Source organism: Pholis gunnellus (assembly GCF_910591455.1).
Source record: "Pholis gunnellus genome assembly, chromosome: 22".
In the NCBI taxonomy this organism is placed as follows: domain Eukaryota; kingdom Metazoa; phylum Chordata; class Actinopteri; order Perciformes; family Pholidae; genus Pholis; species Pholis gunnellus.
Window position 1 is genome coordinate 15390304 of NC_136549.1, and position 25968 is coordinate 15416271.

At 41.1% G+C, this 25968-nt stretch overlaps 3 protein-coding genes across 4 annotated transcripts; 2 read left to right on the forward strand and 1 right to left on the reverse strand.

Moving 5' to 3' along the window:
- Positions 1–394: 394 nt before the first annotated feature.
- tmem243b (transmembrane protein 243, mitochondrial b) lies at positions 395–6325 on the forward strand. Its single transcript, XM_079183962.1, has 5 exons — positions 395–432; positions 2693–2969; positions 3115–3165; positions 3655–3759; positions 3896–6325. The coding sequence occupies exons 2-5, from the start codon at positions 2892–2894 to the stop codon at positions 4013–4015; spliced, it is 354 nt and encodes a 117-aa protein (XP_079040088.1). The 5' UTR covers positions 395–432; positions 2693–2891; the 3' UTR covers positions 4016–6325.
- Positions 6326–6693: 368 nt separating this feature from the next.
- On the reverse strand, positions 6694–13857 carry cd9b (CD9 molecule b). 2 transcript variants are annotated; one of them, XM_079183558.1, is made up of 8 exons: positions 13634–13857; positions 9660–9762; positions 8945–9042; positions 8780–8854; positions 8583–8684; positions 8290–8379; positions 7656–7739; positions 6694–7438 (listed from the first exon to the last, which is right to left on the reverse strand). In XM_079183558.1, exons 1-8 carry the CDS (start codon positions 13700–13702, stop codon positions 7373–7375), a joined length of 687 nt encoding a protein of 228 aa, XP_079039684.1. In that variant the 5' UTR covers positions 13703–13857; the 3' UTR covers positions 6694–7372. The 2 variants fall into 2 exon arrangements, with proteins under 2 accessions (XP_079039684.1, XP_079039685.1); XM_079183559.1 differs by lacking the exon at positions 13634–13857 and adding an exon at positions 12055–12187.
- A 2568-nt stretch (positions 13858–16425) lies between these two features.
- cUnh12orf56 (chromosome Un C12orf56 homolog) lies at positions 16426–24814 on the forward strand (the record flags this gene model as incomplete). Its single annotated transcript, XM_079183429.1, is given in 15 exon segments — positions 16426–16680; positions 17398–17593; positions 18463–18478; positions 20292–20481; positions 20588–20743; positions 21222–21311; positions 21315–21374; positions 21376–21543; positions 22099–22193; positions 23115–23204; positions 23326–23413; positions 23489–23563; positions 23755–23832; positions 23972–24153; positions 24703–24814. Coding segments are annotated over 15 exon segments (1851 nt in total).
- Between the last annotated feature and the right edge of the window lie 1154 nt (positions 24815–25968).

Consider the following 25968-nt stretch of genomic DNA (forward strand, 5'->3'; position numbering starts at 1 on the left):
ACTGTTTTATCATTATTACTTATTTACCTATTTATAATACTTGTTTTTTTATTATGTCTCTTGTTTGCACTATCCACTATATATAATATATATACTTCACTAAGTATAATTAAGTATACAAGTACATGTACAAGTATATCCTTATATTATATGCATTCTAGTATTACAGAAGTACAGGTCTTTAGGGAGTCATAATACATTAGCATATTAGCATATTAGCATCCGCTGTTAAATGTCCTGTTTTTTTAATGGAGTATGGCGTGAACCTCCTACAGGCCTCAACCATACAAACCGTACTCTTGCTGTCGGCTCAACAGTAATTGAACTCTCCTTTAACAGCTTGAACCGAAGCTACCGGGCTTATTCCCTTTAATTCATACTCGACCCTATTATATCTGAAGTTACACCGGAGTCAACACGGAGGTCTGTAAGGCAAGTGGGCCCCTCGTAGAGTCAGATAGTAGAAAAACGTTGGTCTTTAAAATGTACTGATTCTTCTCTGGGTGGTTAGCTTAGCATTGTTAGCAGCCTGCTTTACAGTTGGCCTTGTAACGTTAACGTCAGCTAGCAGTAACGTAAAGTGAAAGTATAAACGTCAACGTTTAGCTGATCGTGTATAGTCCCCGTATACCGGGGTTGTAGTATTAATAACACGCGGTAACGTATGGTTAGGTGGCGTTAACTCACACGGCTAACAGGCTGTTAAAGTTAAAGGTGTTTGCTTAGCTCTTAGCTAGCCAGGTGAGCTATTTACTAACCATGGTGTTAGGTGTTTGTGCAGATTTTATCTCTTAACTTCCCAACAAAAACATGCTGCTAATGTTGTGACTGCAGCTGCACAGTATGTACACGAATATATACATTAATGTTAGTTTAACCCATCGGTATCTGCTCGTGAGCCTCTACTTTATTGACAGTGCTCGGTACTGACTGTCACTGGACACAGACCCAATTCTGTGTGCATTAATTAAGAAACAATGGTTGAAATGCACCTAAAACCAGAGTACACAAGTCCTTGAAAAAGGCATTAAATTATCTTATTTTCAACATAAACCTTTTATCTGGAGCTGAAAGGAGTTGATTAACCTATTAGTCCATCAACACAACTATTGAGCAACTATTCTGATAATTAATTAACTATTTGTGTCATTTTTAACTTATAAATTACAAGAAATCAATGTTTTTCGATTATTAATTGTGATTTAATTAGATTACTATGATGGTAAATTGAGTTTGGGAATGTTTTTCTTAAAATCTTCTGTAATAGGAAGCTGCATATCTGTGGGTTGTTGGTTGTTGGTGTGACAAAACAAGACATTTTCTGCATATTTCGCTACTGTTTTGACATTTTATAGAATATCTTACATTTAAGGAAATAATTGATATGTTGAGCAGCAGATTAAGGTCAACAGTAACTTTTCTAAAGCTTCCCAATACCTTTGTATTCACTTTCTACACTAACCTGACTGAATAAATAGCTTTGTTTCCTAGATGTGGAGATGACGTTACACTCCGGTTTTCACTGTGAAACAAATGTTTTTCTTCTTAGCTCAGTTAAGTCTTGTTTTTAAGGAGCCTAGTGAATCACAAGGCTCTGGAGGAATGTAGCTGTAGGACAGTTTTATTCTAGCTCATAATGAAGCTCTTGTTTTCCACACTGTGTGTTTTTCTGCTGAGAAAGCTCTGCGAGGGGGTTCGTTTCCTTTCCTGCTGCCTTCTGACCCAGAAAGGAAGCAGCAACTGCCGTCTTTGTGAAAACGGGTGTGAAACTCTCGTGAGAGGAATATATTGTAACCTCTCTCGAGGTGTTGTTATGGACTTCATGAGCCTTCCTATAAAAAGTCTATTGTTGTGTCCGAACATGAGTCGATGCCTCCGGCTGTGCAAACTGAAATGGGAAGTGCGTCAGTTTGTAACAAAGCTGAGCCTAAACTTTCCCCTTGATACTTCTGTCTGCGGTCTATATCTGTCATTTCTGTAATATGATCGAATTCTGAGAGTCGTGAGCAAACAACGAAACTTGGAAATTCTCCAGGGAATTTTAGGATGTAGGAGAACGCACATTTATTGCATTAAATCAGGGCTCAAACTGAGAAGCTCGGGCCTGTAAAAAGTACTTTTACGTCCTCTGAAAGTTGTTCAGGTAAAAAATAGTTTCTGAAAATACCCATCGTAAGTTCCCAGAGCCCAGTGTTGCGTCATCAACTGTCCAAACCCTAAATATATCAGTTTATCATATAAATACGCCATATATTTGACATCTGAGAGGTTGGAACCAGAGAATGTTTGCGGAGTTTTTACTCAAAACGTGAATCAATCATCAAAGTAGTCACTGAATCAAGAGTTCAACAGACTTTTACATTGTTGCAGAATCAGAGTTTCATATCAGCTTCCTCTTTTAACCGCTATCATCATCATCACTACTCTTTTCTTCTTCTTTAAAGATGGAACTGACTTGTGGTTGTTATCACACCTGCAAATAGAGGAAGTGAAGCCGAATGAGCTGCAATAAAAATCTGGTTTCTGTTGTTTATTAATAGTTAGAGAAACTGTTGATTTATAAAAACACAATGCTGTAACTTTGAGTGTCTTTTATATATTTATTGTGTTTTCTAAAGTTATAATGCCGTTAATAGTAGGTTTGGTGAGAGACTTTGATGTTTGGTGAGCATTTCCTGTTGTTGTTTCACAGGTAAAGTAACTAATCCACCTGGCAACCAGTCACCCTCCATCATGTCCCCATCGGTCTGTTGACGCCGACAGCTTCCTGAGGGAGGCGGCTAGGAGCTAGCTCGCTAGTTAGCTTCGCTAACATGCAGCACTGCCGGCCCGGCGTCTCCAGGAGGCGTCGCTGCTGAGAGCCGAGTGTTTGGTGTCTGCCGAGCCGGGCCATGGACGACTTCTCCACCAGGACGTACGGCACCAGCGGCATGGACAACAGGCCTCTGTTCGGGGAGGCCTCGGCACGGGTAGGAGCCTGGAGGAAGTGGTTTAATGCAGAATTTAATTCACAATCGCACAGCTAAATTAAAACATTATCATATTGAACTACCATCACAAACATGGCAGAGAGTTGATTTTTTGTGTCGACTCTTTATTCGTCTTTTCTCGCAGGATCGGGTCATCAACCTGGCGGTGGGGGGGTTCACCTCTCTGGTTGTTTTAGTGAGTACAAAACTGATCTTCAAACACTTTCTTCCACTTTTAGCTGTTTTTAACGACTGAATTGTATCTGTTGCGAGCACCAACGAGCACAAAGAGCTAGTCATAATATGTAGATCTGAGCTGCACCATAAATTTGAAAATGCAAATGTTGAGGCATTTATTAGCTTCTACTTGGAATGCGTTTATTCTTTTTATTTACCATTAGACAGGCTGTGTAGGTTCTATTTAAGTCTAGAATGGTTATAACTGATCTCACGTTTCTCCTTAATAGACTTTAAAAGTCTCACATGCTAATATTATGCTTCTTATCGGGTGGCATGAACGCATCAAGGGCCCTTTGAACAGTCATTTTTCTCATGGTTTATTTTCATTTAGCGACACGGTCTCTGCAGTCTAACAGTTTGAATATCCACCTGAGTTCAGCTGGAGTTTAGTTAATTGAACATATTTGATGTTTAAGTGTCTTTAACGTCCTGTTTTGTCTTCCAGGTGACCGTCATCAGTTCCTTTGTGTTCCCCTCGTTGCCTCCACGGCCGCTTAATGTCTTCTTTGCCGTGTGCATCCTGTTAGCATGTGGATCCGCCATAATGCTGGTAAATCCATTATTATCATGACATGTATAATAACTTAAGAGAGTAGGAGTGCAGACGTTATTGCATCAGCTGATGTTATACTGAACTTTTTATTATATAGAAGGAAAAAAACAATATTTATGTTTCTCCCCATCAGATATTCTGGTACCGGCAGGGCGATCTGGAGCCTAAATTCAGGAATCTGATCTACTTCATGCTGGCGTCCATCGTGCTGCTGTGTCTTTGTGCCAACCTCTACTTCCACGATGTCAGGTAGAGACGGGGACACGAGGAGGAGGAGGAGGAGGAGGAGGAGGGGGAGGAGGAAGGGAAGACATGACCTTGACACATGGAAGGACTACGTGGAGAGACGGACTCCTCACACACTTGAAGGAATGAATTACACACCTGACCTGCAGAAAATTGACGATTCTTGGACCAAAATCAGTGATGCTTTAATGGTTCCAGTGGGATGAAGACTGTCAGACTTGGTGCTGAAACATAATGAACTACACACACACACACACACACACACACACACACACACATGATGTACTGTTAGAGGCCATACATCTGCCTGGAGGATGAAACAGGTGTGTTTACATGAACAAAAACAATAACGAGCTCTTAAACATATTCGGTTTGGTTTGACAGTTAAAGGAAACATCTGCCCTTTTATCCCGTTAACATCTTGTATCTTCTATCTAACCGAGAGACGAGCAACGCCTCCTTTTAAAGGTGAAGTGGTAAAGTGAAAAGGCCACTGCAGGTTGTAGATAACAGAAGTATACGTCCCAGTTCTGTGCTACATACGACTACTATAGAGTATGTACTACCGCTTGTCATAGTACACTGTTTTTCAGTTGTACTCGATTTACTGTTGCGTACCAGCAGGAGTTGATGCACATCGTCTGCATATAGATGTCAAACTTCTCCACCAGAAAGCAAAAGATGTAATACTTTTTGTATATATTTAATGTAGAATGAACAGTGGAATTGGGACACAGTCAAACTCCATTCAAGCTTTATTTATATTCAATTTAAAGACAAAGAGATAAAAAGAATAAAAGCCAATGCACCTCTCCGATTTGGTGGGTAAATGAATTATGATTAAACTAAAATACAATTATAAGTATTCTCTATGCAACTTCTATTCTTCTATCTTCTATTTTGTTATACAATGGTCCAAAACTCAACGAATCAACGTCTAATAATGACCCCAAAAAAAGGAGAATCAGGTGAAAAGGTTTGGCGTTGGAGATACATTTTACGGGTATTTAAACATTGTAGGAAAAACAAATACGAAGGAGGATAATATTCAGAGGAAAACACAGATTAAAGTTGTAAAATCACAGAAAAATGGATGCTTTTGATTAATAAACCGTCTCTCCCGGTTCTGTAATTTAATTATGTTATACTGTTCAGATTTGAACGGGGTGGATGTTTCCTTTAACCAGGATGTAAATGATGAGCATGTAAACACACCGACTGTGAACTGTAGCACAAACTAGCAAACGCAGCAATAGCAACAAGCAGCTTCAGGCCTCTGTGGCAAATATATGCAACAGTTGGTATGTTTTTATTTCTTCTTTGTTTTAGCTTATCTGACTATCATTTAATTCATTTTCCACATCAAGTCTTTGCTTTAGAGGATTTCTTAAATGCTGCACCAAATGAAAGTTGACTTACACGTTAGTCTAAGCCACACAGACACACACACACACACACACACACATGCATGCACACACACACGAATGAATGGGAACAATTCACCCTGAAGCCACACGTCACTGCACAACAGATCTTTACAGGGATCGTTAAACGTTTCTATATCATGTCGACGTGTCCGCCATCGAAACGTTGCACTTAATAATTCTGCCATTCACGACTCTGAGCCTGGGTTTCCAGAAGTAGCTTTAAGTTCGCTTTCTTTTATATTTGTAGATCCGTTTAGCTCGGCACATTCACCGTGTGAAAGAAAAACACCGACACCGTTTACGCATGTCGCTGCTTTAGTGATCCTGAACGAGTGAAACAGAGAAGATGAAGTAAAGCAGGACTTTGTGTGAAAAAGGCATCTTTGCACTTAAGTGGAGCGGACCTACTGGACTTCTTTAAACTGGAATCTAACTGTTTTGAAGTCATTGATTTATCTGGGGATTGTTTACTCGATTAGGTGTTTGTATGTTAGAAGAATGCTCATTTTGGTGGTTTAATCTGATTAATCTGCTGTCGATTCCCTGATTTAACTAAACGTTTATGCCCAAAAATAAGTTATTCACTATCGCTGCCAAAAATCTAATTCTGGTGTCGGGTTTGGTGTCAAAGTGTCTGAAGCTTCACACAATCTTAAAGGAAGAGGCTCACATTATTCTACATGTCAGCGTCAGTCCGTGTCTCAATATTTAACAAAGGTCAAATATAGAATAAGACCAGACTCTTCCTTTAAGCTCGTCTCATCTTTGTTTCTGCAGTAAACTGACGACACAGTGACAAACTAAACCCATCTCTCAACTCGCCACGACTTTAGGATTGTCAAAGCCATGCGTTCCTTTTTTATTTTATGGAATAAATAATTATGTACCCACACTGCCTCTATACTTTATTTTCCAACTGTGTGACTGAGTTTTCAGAGACGAAGAAACTATAGTTTAAATTCAGACTTTGGGTGCAAATTTAAATTATGGTGAAAGTGCAAATGAGCAACTTTAGTTAGCCAATTAGAATTGTATCCATAAATGTATATAAAACATGTTTTTTAAGTGTTTTCCCACATTATTATGACTTACTGTCAACTATCTCAGACTTTATATTTCATAATTCAAGTTACTTTGTCTCTTATGTGAAACTTGATAAATAAAATGTTCTCATGAAAATAAAACAAAAGACCTGATGAAGGCAGCGAATGTAAAGTTATTACAATTCAATGTTTATATTCAGTAGATCGACAGAGAAAAGATGCAGATTGTAAAGACCTCTGAGAAACATAACGTCAACTTCCTCAATTAACTGATTCATTTTGGCTGAAGGACAAAGTCAATAATTTGGTTAAATAATCAGTCACAACCATTGTTAAAGTCTCAGTTTAACACAAAGCACTCTTCATGAGTTCATTTATTTGGCATTTTAAAGATAAATCTGAACTTCAGTCAATCAAAATATTTGCATAAAACTCCACAGTTCAGCTTTAAAAAAAACAAACAACAAAACAACATTTAACTTCAGGATCGAGCAAAGAAATAACAAAAAAATAAAGTCACTAAAATTTAGTCAGCTGCAAAAGAGTCTGTTAAGAATAGAAACCAACCACAGGCTAACGAACACATTACATCAAACTGAATGGATGTTTCCCAACAGTGACGGGTTGTGACCTGTAACGTCCTCCAGAGGGCAGCAGAGTCGACACATCTCTGATGAAGAGCTGGATGTTGAATCTTCATGTTGGGGGGGAAACAGTTCAGTTTACTTTGAAGAGAGATTACATTTGTACTCGTGAGTGGAAAAGAAACGCGTCGAGGTTCCATACGCTCACAGGTGTGGTCATCCTGTATGGACCCGAACAGTAAGCTACCAAACGGCTGTTATGACTATTAAACGGATAGAAAGTGTAAAAGGTGAGGTTGTGACGGTGTGCTCAGACGAAGTCCCTGGACCTCTTGATGGCACAGCAGAGCATCATGCTGAAGATCATGCCGAAGATCTGAGGAGGAGGAATAGAAAGGGTTAAAGACACATTAGATTTACTGTATTAGCTGAAACTAAACATGTTATGTGCACTTTTTGGGCTCGTGTCTATCTATCTATCTATCTATCTATCTATCTATCTATCTATCTAGTTTTGATTGTTCCGTCTTATTCAGCTGATAAGATTAATAAAGAGACTGGAGATAAAGTAGGTCCGTCCTCCACAGACTCACCATGATGACACCGATGCCGATGCCGACCCCCCCGATGATGTGCAGCTTGTTTTTGAACATCTCATCGATGACGGCTGGACAGCTCTGAAGGAACAACAACAGGAAGGAGGAATGTTTGGGAGTGGAATTAAATGTATTTCAGCAGCAGGGGGCGGTGAAAAAAAAGTTTGAAACAGGAAGAATCCGTTAGATCCGATTTGTAGGCAACTTGTAGTTCAAAGACCACATTTGGATTAATTTATATGCGTTTAGGAGGTTAAATATATATTTATATGGAAGTGTGTCCATTGTATTCTATCCTTTGTTCTTTTCATGTTTGATAAGTGCTTCAGAAATAACATAAAAACGCATAAAGAAGATGTGCGTTTAGATTAAACCTAAACATGACACAGATAATGAGGATTTTCTACTAAACTAAACGCGGTGTTTGTTGTCAAAACTGAGAGCCAATCAGATGTTCGATCAGGTGACCCACGAGTTCATGACGTCAGAGAAGATCGCGATGAAGTCGGACACAAATCTAACCGGCACGTTTGTGTGGACCGATCAGGACCGATCAGGACCGATCAGGACCGGCTCGCCTCAAACCAACCATGTGACCGGAGACTCCTACACCGTCTGTGTGTGGCCTTACCGTGGTGATCAGGGCCTCCAGTCCTTCCTTCTTGGGGCAGATATCTTTGGCGGCATCGATCACCGTCCCCGTGGGACCGCAGCAGTTGAGCTGTGAAGAGGAAACAAGAACAAGAGGAAATACAGACGTAAGATTAGCACTAAACACAAAGAACCGGCACTAGTTCTGCAGGAATTTGGCCTAAAACTAAAGTATTGGAGGAATTGAAGTGTTGCCCTGATGATGGTGATGGGTATTAAGTTATTGCGATAGACCTTTTGTGTGTGTGTGTGTGAGTGCGTGTGTGTGCTCACTCCAAAGTGGATGAGACGCAGCGTCTCCTTCAGTGCTTCCTGTTTGGTGTTTTTGTAGTTGTCGTAAGTCTGCTTGTAGAACTCTGTGACGTCTTCCACCACCTGAACACACAAAGAAAAACACTGCAGACTCTGCCAGCACACAGCAGAATGTGTGTGTGTGTGTGTGTGTGTGTGTGTGCGTGCGTGTTGTGTACCCTGTCCTGGTTGGAGAAACCCCAGATCCCAGCAGCCACTTCCACAGCGAAGATGAGGAGCAGGAAGAGGAAGAACTAAACGGGAAAACCAGAGTCAGAACTGTACTTTACGAGCTCTGGAGTCACCTGGTTCTGGTCACGTGCTGAACATGAAGAGTGACTCACCAATCCCAGCATGCATGGCGACTCTTTAATGGCGCCGCAGCATCCCAGGAAGCCCACGATCATCATCAGAGCGCCCGCTGCAACCAGGATGTAGACGCCTACAGAACGACATGATATGGTGGTGACGGTGTTGTTAAAGGAACAGAATACTTCTGCTGTGTTGTTGGACTTCCCTCTGGTTGTGAATTATATTCAGCAAATCATAAATTACTGTGTTTGTTTCCAAACATCTACTGTAGAAACAAATTAGAAAAATGATTTCAGCATCTTTACTGTCCTTTGATGCGGTTTCTATGCTGATGAATCATTTCATTTTTTTTAAATGGCTACATCAACCACACAAACATTCCTCCTCCCAAGCAGTCATTAAGATTTGTCATTTCAAAACAATCCTCTGTCGCCTCACTGCCCACTTCACTCATCAGTTCGATGGAAGCGAAACAAAGAGTGACGGGAGGGAGGAAGGGAGTCTCTTCCTGCGAGTTCCTCGGAGAACACAGAAGTGGAGAAACAAAGACGACCCTGTGAGGAGAAGAATGAAAGCTGTGTGTCGTGTTGACCTCAGCTGCCTCTTCTGCTTATCCTGTTGTAGCGCTACCGTCACATCAAACTATCTGACAGCTACAGCACTGTCAGAGAGACATCTAGTGTAGAAACATGTGCCTAATAGAATGAGTTTAGGTTTAATAACAGGCTTGAGTGGCTGAGGCCTTACCGGTGAAGAAGACTGTAGGCGAGTCCTCTCCATTAAACAGTCCCGTGGTCCTGGAGTCAAAACGCAGCCAAAGGCCCACAGCCAGCACCCCGGTACCTGCTAGCTACATGAGACACAGAAAATGACAAGGTCAGCAGATTTCATTCGGCCACACACTAAATTCACGGGATCACCAAAGTTATTTCCATTCCTCCCGTGAGGAGCGTGATGGTCTGCATCAAGACAAACTATCTCCTGCAATAGCTGGTGAGATATTTCAGTCTGTGGAAAACACTGTGCTGGATTCCACGGAAGGCCAACGGCTGAAAAATGAAGCCAAACATGCTGCTTCACATTCCCCACACACACACACTCCCGAATACCAAACCCACCCACTAGAACCTGATCAACAAGCACGTCTAGTACAATAACGCGTCTGTTTATCCAGAACATGGTTTTATTAAGTTATACACTGCAAAGTAATGGTGAGAGTAGCTAAAGGAGAGCCATCTTGTGTGTGTGTGTAACCTCAGTAATAACTCAATGTCTCCTCAGCGACCACAAAACACAAGTTTACATCAGCTCTTTGTCGCCACCCAAATAACTCCCATAATGTCCGGCGCCGTGGTTCTGACGTCGGTGTTGTTGTGCAACAGGAGGCGTGAGGAGACAAGGCGTCCACGCTGCCTCAACATGTTCTCCGTCACAGTCCGGTGACCATGAATCACCGGACGGACGGACACATCACAACAATGAGCACCCACCTCAGCGTAGGGGTGTAAAGGCTTACAATCCTGTTTCATGCATCGCTAACAACGAGTGGAAGATAGTTTAGACACTGATGGGCTGTAAGGCGTCGAAAAACACACTTCAAAACTCAAAAAGAAGCGGCAATATATGCAGACAATAGCACAAAGACCTTTCACTCTGACAGTGAAGCCGTGGAGAGTCTTCTGGATCAGCACTTGATATAATCTTGTTTTCATTACGTCCCAGCTGTAAAAAGCTTGCGTGCTGAATGATGAGTATATTGGTGTGAACGTACGTTAAAAGCACTCAGGAGAGTTGTGTGTTTGTGTAGTCAAAGGCAGCGATGAGCCGTCTTAAAGATGGAAGAAAACACCCTTGAGGTTCACATTAGCTCTCATTAACCACAAGAAGGCTCTCGCTCTCTGTAGCACCAGTAAAAGTGGCAAGGCAACAGAGAAATTAGTTACTGCCGACATGTTTGGGAGCTTTTATGAGCCTCGACAAAAGCCGACAAAGCAGAAGAGACGACAGCTAAACTGCATGATGTTCCAACACTAAACTAGTTAAAGAGTTTCTTGTAAATGAAATATCCTCCAAGAGAATGTGGATCGTGGGAAATATAGTCTCTTAGAACCAGGAACATTTTAGAATCAATAAACGGATGTAATTTGATGTTTATGCCTCTCTCTGCGGTTGTTATCTCATGTGTCCACTCATAGTTGTCTGTGTAATCATTACACACTGACGAGCAGTCAAAACAGTCATTAAATGAGGACAACGGTCACTGTGAACAGGTCATAACAGTAATGACACAGCAAGGAGCATGCTTATTTAGGAATACATCTCTGTGTTAAAGAACTTCGAGTGACTTCACACCACCTCCAGGATTACAAACAATAATTTCCCCTTTAGTTCTACAGCGGATGTCAAACTCTCAAACAATGTGAATCTCAAGAAAACAGTGAAGTGGCTCTCTGTGAATAGTTAACCTGTATCTCAGACACTTACTTGCTATAAAAATAAAGATTATCATCATTATGGAATTTGCTTTTTTTAATAAAATGTCAAGTAGTGACTTTAAAGTGCTTTTTTTGTTCGACCAACAGCCCGATTTACAGTGAAAAAGCAGCAAAGTGTCACATTTGAGAAGCTGAAACAACAGATTATTTGACATTAATGCTTCATAAATGACTTAAAAATGATACACATGATCAAAACTGTGATACAAAATGTTATTTATAACCGGCTCATCCACTGTATTTATTGTAATTTTCCAAAAATAAAAATAGTGATTGAGACTAAATCAAATCTACCAAGAACACCATGTGTGTTGTAATGTCCTGACAGTCTGCATGACAGCAGGTGAATGTAATCAACCAATCCTGCTCTGTCGTTTCCACTGGGAGCACATTTTCAACCCCAAAAGTTCTAGTTGTCTCTTCATCAAAATAAGGCTCAAAGCTTTCTACAAAAAGTAGTTTTAAACTGGATTTGAACCATCATTTAAACACAAGTTAAGCAGCCTCTCATCTCAAACAATACACAGTAACACACTCCTCAAACTAACTCTTGTTTTCACTTCCCTCCTCTTACCGAATCACATTTTAAAGGCACCAGCTAAATCTCCTCAGAGCCTCACGTATCATGTGTAAGTGACACTACATACCCAGAAGAGAAAGTTGAACACAAACACCATGTATTTGATACACTGCAGAGCTCCCATGGCTTCAAGATTTAGAGTTTTTTTTAGAAGAAAATCCGAATGCAGAGTGTCCTTCTCTGAGTTAAACCGTCTTCTTTGTGGGAGGACAACAAAAAGGGCCGGGTGAGAAGTATTTTTTTGGGAACCACACCCTTGCATGGCTCACCTGGGTATACTTAGGGAGTCAGGGGGGAGGGACTGAGTGGAGGGGGGAGGTGTGGGAGGGATATTCTCTTCCAGCAGAGGACCTTTAGGTATAAATCAGAGCAGGTGAATGCAATTATCCAGAGAACTCAGGATAAAGAAACAGACATTTTGAATATTTAAAACAATGTATTGGATGAAGAGAAATGAAGCTTCACAGGTGTGTACACACACACACACACACACACACACACACACTGAGGTAACTGGAGCTCCTCTCCCAGTAGACCCAGTGAAACCAACAACACCAGCTTTGTGTCCGAGCTGCAAAAGCCTCCCCCGTCTCTCACTCCCTTTCTCTCCTTCCTCCCTTCACTCTCTCTTCTCCGCCATGAGCTATTCTGTTTGGCGAGTTGGCAGCTTTCTAGTTTAGTTATGACAATAGCCACATAATTGAGATATACATGAGTGGTCACAGAGACAATAAGGGAAGTAGGAGTGGGCAGGAAGTCAATCAAAATCCTAAATGTCTCAGTTTTTAGAGTCAACATCTTCGTCAACATAACTTTTAAATGTCTTTTCTGTGTTACTGTATTTACAGCTGCATGTTGTCCGTCCTACTGGCTCATGAAGCCTAGCTCGTCATATAATAAGTGTATTTCCTGGTGGGAATGTCCTCTAGCTTAAAATGTCAACAAGAGATGGCTGCACAGATAACCAGAAAAGAACAAAAGAGAAGTAAAAATCCACGAAAAGCCCAATCGTACAAATTCTAAACATGATTAATGTAAGTGTACATGTGTAAGAAAAACAACAACAACAACAACCCTTAATTAGGATAAAAGTCCACCAACTGTGAGATTATGGAGCTATCAAGTAATGTTAGAAGTAATGTTGGAAGTATCGTTAGAAGTAACTTTCGGCTATCAAGTAATGTTAGAAGTAACGTTAGAAGTAACGTTCTGCTATCAAGTAACATTAGAAGTAACGTTAGAAGTAATGTTAGAAGTAACGTTAGAAGTAATGTTAGAAGTGACGTTAGAAGTAATGTTAGAAGTGACGTTAGAGGTAACGTTCTGCTATCAAGTAACGTTAGAAGTAACGTTAGAAGTAATGTTAGAAGTAACGTTAGAAGTAATGTAGAAGTAACGTTAGAAGTAATGTTAGAAGTAACGTTAGAAGTAATGTAGAAGTAACGTTAGAAGTAACGTTCAGCTATCAAGTAGCCTAACGTTAATGTAAAATTTTAATAAAGTAACTTTACAAGTACCTCAAAAGCACTACTTGAGTACATGTAACGTTACTTCCACCATACCTTAAACAGAACTATCATTGTAAATAACGCTAGTTACTAATTAAATACTAATTAATTTTGTCAATATTATTTTAAATATCTTACCCAGAAGACGAAATTAAAGATGAAGAGGGCGTACTTGACGCACAGCTCCCAGCTGCTGAGAGCAGTCATCACTACTGTGTGCCTTAACGAAAGTTAGATCGAAATAAAACTGTCAAATATCTGGAAAATCTCTCGCCGGTCGTCCGTTATTTTCGGATCTGAAACGTTCGGCTCGGTTTCGGCCGCGTTCGATGGTTTCCGCCACTTGTCGGTTGGGTGTAGCAGGGTTGGACAGAGCTCGCGCGCTAAACAGATGTCGCTCCGCATGACTTTCGCGCGCGCGCCCGGTCGGCTGGGAGGCGACAGAGAACGTCAACGGCTGAACACCCACAGAAATAGACTTAAATAAACTCTTTCTTTCTCTCTTTTTCTCACTTCTTTTGTTCCTCTTAGCTAACCACACGTCCTTTGATGAAGGAAAACAACGTAATAAATCAAATAAGAATCTAATAAAAAACATAAAAGTAACAGATAATAGGCCAAGATACTGCACTACAAGTTAATTGAGTGAATACATATAATAGTATTGAATTATAATGATTGATGCATTCATGACAGTTGTTTTGTACATTAAGATAGATGTATATGTGACTTGATGATGCATTTTATAATGTGTTTTTTAACGCTGTGTGTGTGTGTGTGTGTGTGTGTGTGTGTGTGTGTGTGTGTGTGTGTGGCTATATTCTCTCGTTCTCTTTGGTGAAATGTGACTGTTTTTCTTCTTCTGCAGAACAAAGGCGACAGTGTGACCGGCCAGCCCACGACTTTTGTTTGCAGCTGCACGCAAACACACACTGATGATGAGGATGATGATGATGAGGAGGATGAGGATGAAGGAGCACAGCCCAACCCAGCTGACCCGAACCGAGGGAGTAAAATAATTCTAAACGCTGACATCGCATCTTTAACGAAACTAAGTAAAAGCTTCCAGAAACATTTGTTTCAGCAGTATGAGACGGACACATGGAGCTGATTTGTTGTTAAGAATGATTGCAGCCTCCTCCTGTAAACCCAGAGTCTGTGTGTCTATGGTGTCTTAGTCTTCTTAGCTGGATAAAAGACTGAGTCTGTTCCTCTGTAAAACAACACTGCCTTCATCTCCTGCAGGGTGTGTGTGTGTGTGTGTATGTTTGTGCATGTGTGTGCGTGTGTGTGTGTTTGTGCACGTGTGTGTGTGAGTGTACATGCGTGTGTGTGTGTGTGTGTGTGTGTTTCGGTCTGCAAAACAACTTGGCGTTCATCTCTGCATCCATTTACAAAGCTCCCCTTCAAAGCTGCGACTCTCTCTCTCCCTCTCTCTCTCTCTCCCTCTCTCTCATTCTCTCTCTGTCTCTCTCCCTCTCATTCTCTCTCTCCATCTCTCTCAGAAAGGGATGAAGTTGAAGCAGAGGAGGAAAAAGAAGACATTTTGCACATTTTCAAAATGTTTCCAGGTTTCAACACCAAAGTGTCTCATTAAATGATTCAGTATTTACAAACATCATTTTAATAATATACATAATTATTATATATAATGTTATTTCTTACATTTGATGGTAAAGAAGGTATCCTAGTCATTTAAAAGCTACCGCCCTCTAGTGTTAACACCAGGAAGCTGCAACAACATTCATCTTACTTTTGATTTTGGAGTGAAGGCCCAATCGCTGTCCCAATCCCAATGTCCCCCCTAAACCCTCAAACCCTGAACCCTCAAGGACTTACTGACGTCACCTGATAAGTGGTTGAGTGGGAGAGACTGTGAACTTCAAATGGTGTAAATAGGAACGGGACAGCACTTTGCTGCACCATATTATGTTACCATGAAAACGACAACAAATAAGATGTATAATTGTGGGTATTTATTTTATACTTTGTACTCCCTGATTTGAAAGTCTTCCAGGCTCTTTCCTCACAAGATGAGAAGTAACTTCATATAATCTATTTACTCGTTTTTGTCAAAACAGCTTCAATGACAAAATCAGGTGGCGGTACTGTGTGCCACAAGTCTGACAGTAGACTTCCTGCCGTCATACCACTCTGATTCACCTTTTTCTACAAAGATTATAATTGGAGTTTACACCTGTTGAATACATTTTAAAAGAGAACTTATCCAACTCTTTGTCAGCATTACATGTTTTAAATGAGAATAACCACGTGTCATGGTAGGCTAATAGATCAGACTGTTATAGGCAGCCACATGGTAATGAAATACAATTATAAAACAGATCCTCCCATGGCACAAACATATCCGTACCGGTTGTTCTATATTAAGCATGTATATTTATAAATTTGTATGTATTTATGAACTGTAAACTTGTTATGAACTTAATCAGAATCGGAAACGTTTAATTGCAAATGTATGTTGCACATACAAGGAATTTGACATGGATGGTGCATGACAACAATCAACACAAAATACAAGACGTGATTTAAAAATAGAAACATATTGAAATGTACAGTAAAAATAAGGTAAACAAATAAATACGAGTATATTAAAACAAGTATATTATGTGTCATGTGCAAGGGTAATTAATACAGTTTTGTTTAAAATAAATAAATTATAAAACCTTCAACTATGGTTCGACATTTCATCATGAAAGGTGTAAACAGTTATTCAGTGGCTTGTATTTAAATGAGGTAATAACCCAGTATCTTCTAGCCAATCAGCAGCGTTCCTCCTCACTGCGCGGACCAATCAGAGCGCTGTGCGGACTGACAGCGCGAGACAGCAGCCGTTTCACCTGCTCAGTTGCACAGTAACGGGACGGGAAGAGCCACAAAGTTGTCACCAACTGCTCGGTACCAGTACCGACATGGCTCGGACCGGCTCCGGTGCGCTCCTCCTCTCGCGCCCGAACATCAAGCTGGACTCCTTCCTGAAGCGGAACACGGAGCGGACGGTGTACGAGCGGATCCGAGCCCACGAGCCGTGCGTGGTGCTATCGGAGACCATCAACAAGGCTTACATGCACGTGATTCTGAGCGACGAGCGCGTGTATCTCACTGAATACCCGCCGCGCACGCTCACCGAAGCCGTGAGCTTCAGGTGTGTGCGTGACATCGAGCTCGTGAGTTCAAAGAATGTGTTCAACTTTTGTGTTCAACTTTTTAAATGTTCTACTACAGCTGAACAATTAATCAATTAGGTGATTGACAGAAAACCAATATCGTCTATAGGACTGTGACGTTATATATTTACTTAAATTCTACATTAATCTTGATTGAAAAATGAATATCTGGACTATTAAATGTCAGAAATGACTTATTTTTTCTGTCCCACTAATTGTCATCAACTCTTTTGATTGTTGACTAAAGGTTTGAGATATTTATGAAGCAGAAATGTCAAACATTCTCTATTTACAGCTTCTAAATTAAGCACATACGCTGTTTTTTTTGTTCTTGTTTGATAGTAAACTTTAAATGATTAATTGTTAAAACACCACATTTAATTAAATATATAACAAAAGTGATTGAAGAACAAATAATCCGTTTTCTTTATCTCTGCAACACTTTGCTGTCCGATAAAGACGCTAACTAATCAGGAAGTCATTATCCTGAGATTAAACTGAATGTCCCGGTCTAGACTACCAGGGGCTCGAAATAGATCCAAGCTTAATGCTTAGTAATAAAACCCTACAGAACATGCAACTAGTATCCAAAAGAGAAGCTGTAGCAGAACACGCCTCTTTTTACCACCTTGTTATGTCACGTAGGTCAGAGGTCAACAGTTTAAATTCCTCCTCACAGAGTTAATTCTGATCTTTATCTCTGTATCGTCTCCTCAGGTCAATGACCTCCCCGACTTCCTTCATGGGAAGAACCGGGAACTCTGCCAGCACATTCGAATCACCTACGTCACAGACAAGCCTGCTGGGAGGGGCCATGATTGGCTGAGGAGAGACCGGAAGGCAGGACTTACTCCCGCAGCCCCGCCCTCTCGCAGAACCAGCCACTGCCCAACAATAACACACACCTTAGAAGGTAAAGAGCTGTTTTTAAATGTCAAATTACCAAAATAATTTACAAACAATTGTCAAAGGTTGCAACTTAGATCACCGTAGGGGCCAACGTTGATAAGGGCGGCTGTGGCTGAGGAGGAAGAGCAGCTGATGCGCTAATCGTAAAGTCAATGCGGAAGTATCTTAAAACTTGCATTCTCTCTAATGTCCACCAGGGGGCGACTCCTCTGGTTGTATAGAAGTCTATGAGAAAATGACTCTACTTCTCTCTTGATTTATTACCTCAGTAAACATTGTAAACATGAGTTTATGGTCTCAATCTCTAGTTTCAAGTCTTCTTCAATACGGCATGATGTTCATTTAGTAAATGATGGTCCATATAGAGTCAAACAGACCATAAAGCAGGGGATGCTTTAGGGCGGGGCTACACAGTGATTGACAGGTCTCTACCAGAGACGTATACGGCGTGTCTACGTCACTCCTCAGTCCAAATATGTTCACTTACATTCATTGGTTGCAAAAAGCCAAGATGGCGACGGCCAAAACCACGAACTCAAGGCTTCAAAACGCAGTCTACTGTCACGATGACTACGTCCACTTCTTCTATACATTCTGTGGTACATTTATCGATCAGCCGCTGGTCTCACATCCGCTTGATGGTTGAACATTGCTGGGACAGCGGCACAGCCAGTAACATCCCAATAACACGGAGAACTCCTATTTGAGTGAGAAAAGCTCCTGTAATTTGCTGCAGTTTTAGAGAAAATGCAAGTTATTTAAGAGTGATTTTACTATGAAATCTGTGAAGCTGTTCTTTGTTTCGTGGTTCATTTCCCCTGATACCTTCTGAGTGTAACTTTACCTCCCCTGTGTCTTTTATTTCCCTGACAGGATATCCTGCACAGAGGTGAGCATCACACACACAAACACCCCTCTCAGGTTTGTCAGACGATAGCCATTAATGGAACCTGAGCTCGGCTGTGGTTGCTTTTACTTTCTAACTCTTGAGTGTCAAACACTCTTTTTAAAGATGGTCCAAGAAGAAGCACACTTCCTGTTTAAGTCTAAAAACTGAAAATCTACTTTGAAACGAATGCTAAAGTCTTTTGATCCACAACTACAGGAGTTATGTGACACTTCAGAGGTCCAGCTGTCCTGCATGGTGTAACTTTATGTGTCTAATTTAGCTTTTTACCCTCCTGTGTGTCCAAAGTGAGCAGCTCAGATTCTGTCTGGGCGTCAGGGAGACAGACAAACTCTTTGAGCTATAAAACCTTGACAGCTGTGTTTATCTGCAGGGCTACAAGAGAGGAGGAGGGTTAAACTTTAGGAGCTTAAATACCTGCATTCATAATGTTTGCATACTGTCTGTGTGGCGATGGGAAGAGGGTGGTGTCCTCACCGACACGACAAAACATTCCACAAAAAGTTCAATCTCATCCCTTCAGTTTCGGTTTGGAAACGAGTAAATAATGCGTGAAGTGAAAGCTGCCTCACTCTAACGGGCTCAGTAATGATCCTCTTCAGGTAGCTCATGACTTATTTAATGAAGACGGACATGTTCCACCTCAGATTACCTGCTGCTCATGGTCATCGTCCACTGGGGAATGTCAACAGGTACCACGATCGTCTCTGACTTATTACTGAGATCCAAATGTATTTATTTTACATGAGTACATGAGCAACACAAAATATACAGTATATTAGGGCAGCAACCTTCTTTTAATTTGCAAATGATTGTTTTTTATTATTATAAAACAGCCCAAGAAAAGTTCTTATACTCCTCGTCTTCAATTTGATTGTTTCATCCAAACAGATTGGATGAAACATTTTTTGTGACGGAGTAAACGGAACATCTTCACATTTAAGAAGCTTTTGCAAACAGAAGTATTAAAAGTGTAAAATTACTTTTAATATAAAAATATTTACAGTCTATCTGAATTAAAATGAATCATTTTTTTCACTTCTTTTCATCCAACTATGATGTGAAAATTAAGGAATTTGTATCAAGTACGTTCATCCGACTTTTTACCTGAATGTACATTATTTTCTAATTAATTGTTCTGGGTTCTTGACGTCCTGTTTATTATTTAGTCGCGTCTTGAATCCCTCTGTGTCTCAGGAAATGACGAGAGGAAGTGCGATCAGATTTGTTGCCTCGTTACAACAAATGCTGCATCGCTTTTAAGCTTGTGTGTGTGTGTGTGTGTGTGTGTGTGTGTGTGTGTGTGTGTGTGTGTGTGTGTGTGTGTGTGTGTGTGTGTGTGTGTGATGTAAACGCTGTCTCATGCTTACCTGTCTTTCTGCTTGAGTGTAGTTCACCCATGGGGGGTCATTAAACACACACACGCTGAGAGATATTGATGGATCTTTGGGGACATGGAAGCAGTTTTCATCCGTTGGATCGTTACGTTGAAATTACTGAGCAGCCTGTCGGCAACAATTATAATAGAAGACACACTTGGCTTTAATGCTCAATACACATCAGAAATTTTTTTTTAAAACATTAAATGTGAATATTTACTGGTGTCTTCACTCCTCTATGACAGGCCAGTAGACAAAACAAGACATTAGAGGATGTCTTATAGACATTTTTCATCATTTTCTGACATTTTATCGGTCAAACAACTAAAATAATCAACATATTAACATTCATCCACAATTAAAATGATGCCACCGTGACAAAAGTGAACCTCGTCCATCTCTTTCCTGTTCCTCAGGAGCCCCAGTGAGCTTCCCACGTTATCACCCACACGTTCTGCCTCCTGTCCAGACCCGGAGAGTCTGGGCCTCTTCAGGGTCCCACACCCCCCCAGTCGGCCTCCCTCCACAGCGCCCTCCCCCACCAGCTCCCCCACCTCTTCTCTGTCGCCGTCCACTCACAGACTTAACTTCCCCGACACTGGCCAGGTGCGGACTGTCTTTTCTACATTTGGTTTCAAACATTTGTGGACGCAAAGTGGCTCAGAAGATGAAACCCCATTGGTGTGTTGATGATGTGTTGATCCAGGTCCAGGTCCAGAGGGGGATCGGCTCAGTTCTGTCTCGCCTGTTGAAAAGGGACTCTTCGAGCAGCGGAGAGGAGAGGAAGGCCGAGCTGCATCTTTACGCTGTGTCGGATACGTCCAGACTTTACCTCCATCTGCAGAGCTCATGGAACAGCTTCATCATTGTGAGGGACACTCATTGACCAGCGAGTGACTTACGACATGATGTGATGGAGCGATGGCTGTCGTTAGGATTCTATCAATTGATTCAGAAAATGATTCACATTCCTTTTATTATTCTTGTATGTAATACTATGTCACCTGTAGTTATCCACTGAGTCAGCATTTCTCTACCGTAACCTTGTTTGTTTAAAATCCATTCCACTCCATTACCCACAATGCAACCTTAGCAGCGACAGTTCGGCCAGAGATTATCACATGTGCTCAGACTGTCACTACATCCTGACTGTAGTAAATGAGATGTGAATAATAATAATAATGTACTGTTCAGTCTGCTCCTGTCTGTGGGAGGTGCTTGGTTTTGGTTTGACTGCTTTCAACATGGCGGCTAAACGGTACCCTAACTTTAATCATATATTCTTATTTGGATGTTAACATTCTGTGTGTGTGTGTGTTTGTGTGTGTGTGTGTGTGTGTATTCAGAGGTCCACTCTGTCGTTGGACCCGCTCTACAGAAGGAGTTGCAGTGCCTCGTCTGACTCCTGTCCTAGAAAACGACCTCCTGCCATCAGGTAACAAAACTCTGTTGTAACACAGTACAGCACTGTAACGGAAGCAGCATCATTATTTATGACCCGCTGTGTGTGTGTGTGTGTGCAGCTGGGAGCGGACAGCTCACCTGTTTGGTCAGCTGAGCTGTGAGCTCCTGCAGGAGGGGATCAGTGTGGAGAGTCTCTACCTGCTGCTGCAGGAGCTGAGAACCGCTGCTCACCGCGACATCACACTACGCCGGCTCTTCTGGAGGGTGAGACGTCCACACACCCCTTTGTGCTCCTCCACATTATTCGCACAATACTCATTTTCACTGAACAGAGCCTGAAAGCATCATTATGTTAGCGGTGCTGCTAACGTTACTAGCTCTCCTCCTGTCAGTTTAAACCTCCTTATATACGGTCTAGAAAAGCATCAATGGCGACGTCCTGATCGTATGTTTTACTGAATATTGGGGGATAACGATCGCCAGTAAAACTTCATTACACACTGTGATGGTTAACGTTAAACTGTGTCATTAATCCGCTGTTATCAACCAATAACAACATTAGGGAAATTAGTAATAAAACAAGTTGAATTTATTTGAAATATATCTAAATCATGACCTGCATTTTCTATTTTTTAGTCACGTTTATCACGAGGTGCTGTTGGGCAGCAACACATTCTCACACAAACGCCTCAATTACCGACGCTTCAGTCAGTGGCCCTGAGCTTCAAACCGTGGCGCTCTATGTCAGTGTTAGACGTGTCAGTGTCATCTTCACAGGAAGTTTATATGGTTGTGAGGACTTTCTCTGTTGTGCTTCAGTCCAGCGAGCTGTTCGTCTTCCTGGTTCAGACTCTGGAGGAATCTCTGCACGGCTGCCAGAGCCTCAGTGGAGTCTGCACAGCAGATCAACTACTGTAAGCTTCAGAGAGCGTGTGTGTGTGTGTGTGTGTGTGTGTGTGTGTGTGTGTCTGATCTTAGACCCTTGATCCAATCAGGGAAATAACCCTTTGAGTTTATAAGCTGCTTTTGTTTTTACACAACACACCTATGGCTGTTACAGAAGGTTTGAGGTGTTCATCTCTCTCTTTATCCTTGATTTTGTCAACTACACAAAAACTAAATGTGTGTGTGTGTATGTGTGTGTGTTTCACAGAAAACTGTAAAATGTAGTTTGTATTTCACCAGTTACTGTGGATGCACTCTAAACCGGTCAAGTTTCTTTTCAGAAGGAAATGAAACTGAGTTAATACCAATGGATTTTCTTGCACTCTGTGTATGTGAATTGTATTTGAAGGACTTTTTATGCAACAATAAGCCTTGAAAATCCCAAATAAGACCATTTGGATTTCTGTCATTGGAGTTTCTTCATAAGAGGTATAACAGGGAGTGTAATCATAGGATAACAAACATTATTTCTTTAATGTAATAACTATTTTATTGCATTTTGTAACATTCATCAAATGTGTAAGTCCAGTTTCTAGTCTTCTTCGATACATTAACATATTGAGTTTTAAGTAGTTTTTGTAGTTTAGTAGTTACGTCTATCAGACAATGAGGAAGTAAAACTACAAACAGGCACAGAAAGCGTATTTTAAATTCAATTGAACTGAAATAAATATGTCCGCAGTAATGTAAACCTGCATGTTTATTAGTATTCAACTTGCAAAAAACATGTATCATCCTTTAAGTTTGCCTTGTATGTGAGTTAAAGAAGTAGCTGTGCACAAGTCATTGGGCCAAAGAGGGTCACATGGTGGTGTCGTGTTACATGTTAGTATTTAGTATATTATGTATAAAGGCTCTGACTTTAACACCAGCTCAATGCTTCTGTTCAGACTGAGCACTCTGATCGTCCAGACACTCGCCGTCATGTTCAGAGAGACGGAGGTCGAACCGGCCAGACTCAACCTGCTCTCTGCCAAAAAGTAAAGACCCCAACCGTCCCCTTTCTATTTCAATACTTCATCCTTTAAAATGTTGATGCATGGATCTTGTTCCTGCTGTAAACACCTTTCTTTCTCTCTCTCTCTCTCTCTCTCCCTGCAGAGGAGCCCTGGCCTCCAGAATGCTGCTTGCCTCGATGTGTGACGCAGAGCTACAAACACAGAACCAAAGCTCTCTGGTTGACTGCGAGGTGAGCTGCTCCCCACTCATATTAATGTTGTTTATTTCATCTGTTTCTAATGTCACCTCTGTCCTTCTCTGTCAGCGTCAGGCCTTACTAGCCGAGTACCTGGACGCCGCCTGCTCTCTGCTCTTTGAGCTGCTGCTTTTAGGCCACGACGTGAGTTTATATCGCAATGAAACCTTTTCTATGATTGTTTGAGCACCAACGCTGCTAAAATTACTCTCATCTATACAGTCCTAAACTGATTCTAGCTTGGTAGGTGCTGCCATTTTGGATAAAAAGATAACCATGCGTATATAATGATCAAATAATCTAGACTGTGAATTTTCACTTTATTGAAACTTTAGGCCAGCAGAAGTTCCTCTGCTGACAACTTCCTGTCTGTTGGCTGGATCCTCGGAGTCCTGCAGCCTCATCCTCAAATGGTAAACTTCCTCCATCATCATACATCCCTGTTCAGTTCACTCTGAGACAGATTGTCCTGTAGGCCAAACATTTTAAAGCTGCATTTTGCTTATTTTTGACTCGTGATAAAAGAGAACTGCTCTCCTCATCTCTCTGCAGTTGTCCTTCATTGGGTACCAGGTCCAGCAGGTGGTGCTGGTTCTGTCGGACCTGCAGGAGTCCTTTCTGAGTCCACTTCAGTCCGTGCTGTTGTTCCAGCGCTGTCGCCTCCTGCTGGCCTGCCTGCAGTACAACAACCAGCTGGCCCAGCACCTCCGATCCCACTTCAGAGAGGAGTTCAGGTTAGTGCCGCTGCCTCCCTTTTCTGCTCCACATTCAGGACAGTGAGGAGTAACGCACGAGTAAAAAGTCAGATTAAAAAGCAAAGTTTAAAAAAATTTGGTAGCAAATGGATTTAGGAGGCAATGTAAAGCAAATTTGTAGAGCGATTGGAGACATGTTTGAAACAGGTTTCATGTAAATCGGACTTCTGTGGCTTGAACCCCTAATTAGGTCGAGGAGTCTGAGTTAAGATCAGTGGTGGAAGAAGTACTCAGATTACTTTACTTAAGTAAAACTAGAATTACAACAGTCTTAAAGTACTCTGTTCATAATAGTGATGAATAAAACATTAATATATTAAGTATTATCCACAAAATATACTTGAAAGTATCAAAAGTAAAAGTACTGATTATGCAGAATGATATATTATAGTACTGCATGTTTTTTGGAGTAAAAAGTACCTCCCTGAGGTGTAGAAGTATTAAGTAGAATAAAATGGAAGTACTCAAGTATGTAAAAATTGTACTTCAGTGCAGTACTTGGTGAATAAGTGTTTTTTTTCCCTCCAGGTACTTTGTGAAGCTGTCGTGCGCGGAGGAGAAGCTGCCGCCTCACTACCCGATCAGCCAACCAACTCTTCAGCTGGTCGAGCAAATCCTGACTCTTCATCTGCACAGATGATCGCACACAAACACACGCGCTGTTGCAGACTGTGCCTTTAATAAAGTCTGAGTGAGTTCATCTTTTGAGTTGCACCGCTGCCGTTAATGAACCGAGCGGTAAATCTGCTGCTGTTACAGGTGAAACAAAGGAACTCATCAGAAATAAGAGCACTTCTTTCTACTTTTTGTTGTGTTACACGTCGATGCTCAGCAGGTGTAGTGTTCACCACGTTAGCTTAGCATATTAGCACGCAAGCACCTGCTAATTGGCACCAACGTTCCTGTGGTATAAACATCCTTCCCTGTATGTTTGGATTCTGCCTTTGTGTATATTTAGAACATGTAGATGTCCTCAGATGATGTGCGCTCTAAATAAACGTTATTTAAGTGGAAGTTGTCTAAAGTGCAAGGGCACATTCATGGTGGATTACGCACGATTGTGTCAACGACGGAGAAAAGATTACGTCTAACAAGACTCAGACTGAAGAAGACAGTGGTCATGAAACCCATTCAGTCTGATTGTTGGGCTGCTGTGGGCAAGAAGTACATTCAAAAGAAAAGACACAAGGTCACCTGTAAATATGTGATAATGTTAATTTAATAAAACATGATCTCGTCACACAACGCCTTGTCTTCCTGCACTGATTCGTGGGCGATGCGTGCTGTCGTACGCGTTCACATCTTGGCTTTAAGAGTCTGGCTGGAGTACAGATGCTGCTGCAGAAAAGCCAAGATCTTATTCCAGGAGTCCTCCTGAGCGTCTGAATGGGGTTTGGTTTGTCCTCCCCAAAGCACTATCACTGAAACACACAATGAAGATCAGAAAACCTCAATTTAACACAGCTGGAGGGTTTTTTATTGGATAGTTGCATTGTAAAATATAGGACCTTTTTTAACGAACGGAGTAAAGTATTTTATATTAAATTATAAAATAGCTATAACTTTGATTCTGTCTAGGCCAGATGAACAGACTTTATTTTATTGAATCAGATATTGCTTGTGTGCAACATCTAATTCAATAAAATATAACTTTTATACAACACAGAATCAGTTATATATTGCACACACCAAGTGTGCAACAGCTGATTCAATAAAATATAACTTAACAAGTTAACTGCGTTTGTTTTTACATCTGCAGGAGCTTTAATATGCTTATATATTATTATTTGTACA

Bases quoted from the DNA above. Each gene is read 5' to 3' on its own strand.
- tmem243b (XM_079183962.1), top strand. From the start codon at position 2,892: ATGGACGACTTCTCCACCAGGACGTACGGCACCAGCGGCATGGACAAC. The intron at 3,166-3,654 runs GTGAGTACAAAA...TTTGTCTTCCAG, and splicing joins TCACCTCTCTGGTTGTTTTA to GTGACCGTCATCAGTTCCTT. The intron at 3,760-3,895 runs GTAAATCCATTA...TCTCCCCATCAG, and splicing joins GTGGATCCGCCATAATGCTG to ATATTCTGGTACCGGCAGGG.
- cd9b (XM_079183558.1), bottom strand. From the start codon at position 13,702: ATGACTGCTCTCAGCAGCTGGGAGCTGTGCGTCAAGTACGCCCTCTTC. The intron at 9,043-9,659 runs GTAAGGCCTCAG...GTCGTTCTGTAG, and splicing joins GCCTACAGTCTTCTTCACCG to GCGTCTACATCCTGGTTGCA. The intron at 7,439-7,655 runs GTGAGTCTGTGG...CCTCCTCCTCAG, and splicing joins TCGGCATCGGTGTCATCATG to ATCTTCGGCATGATCTTCAG.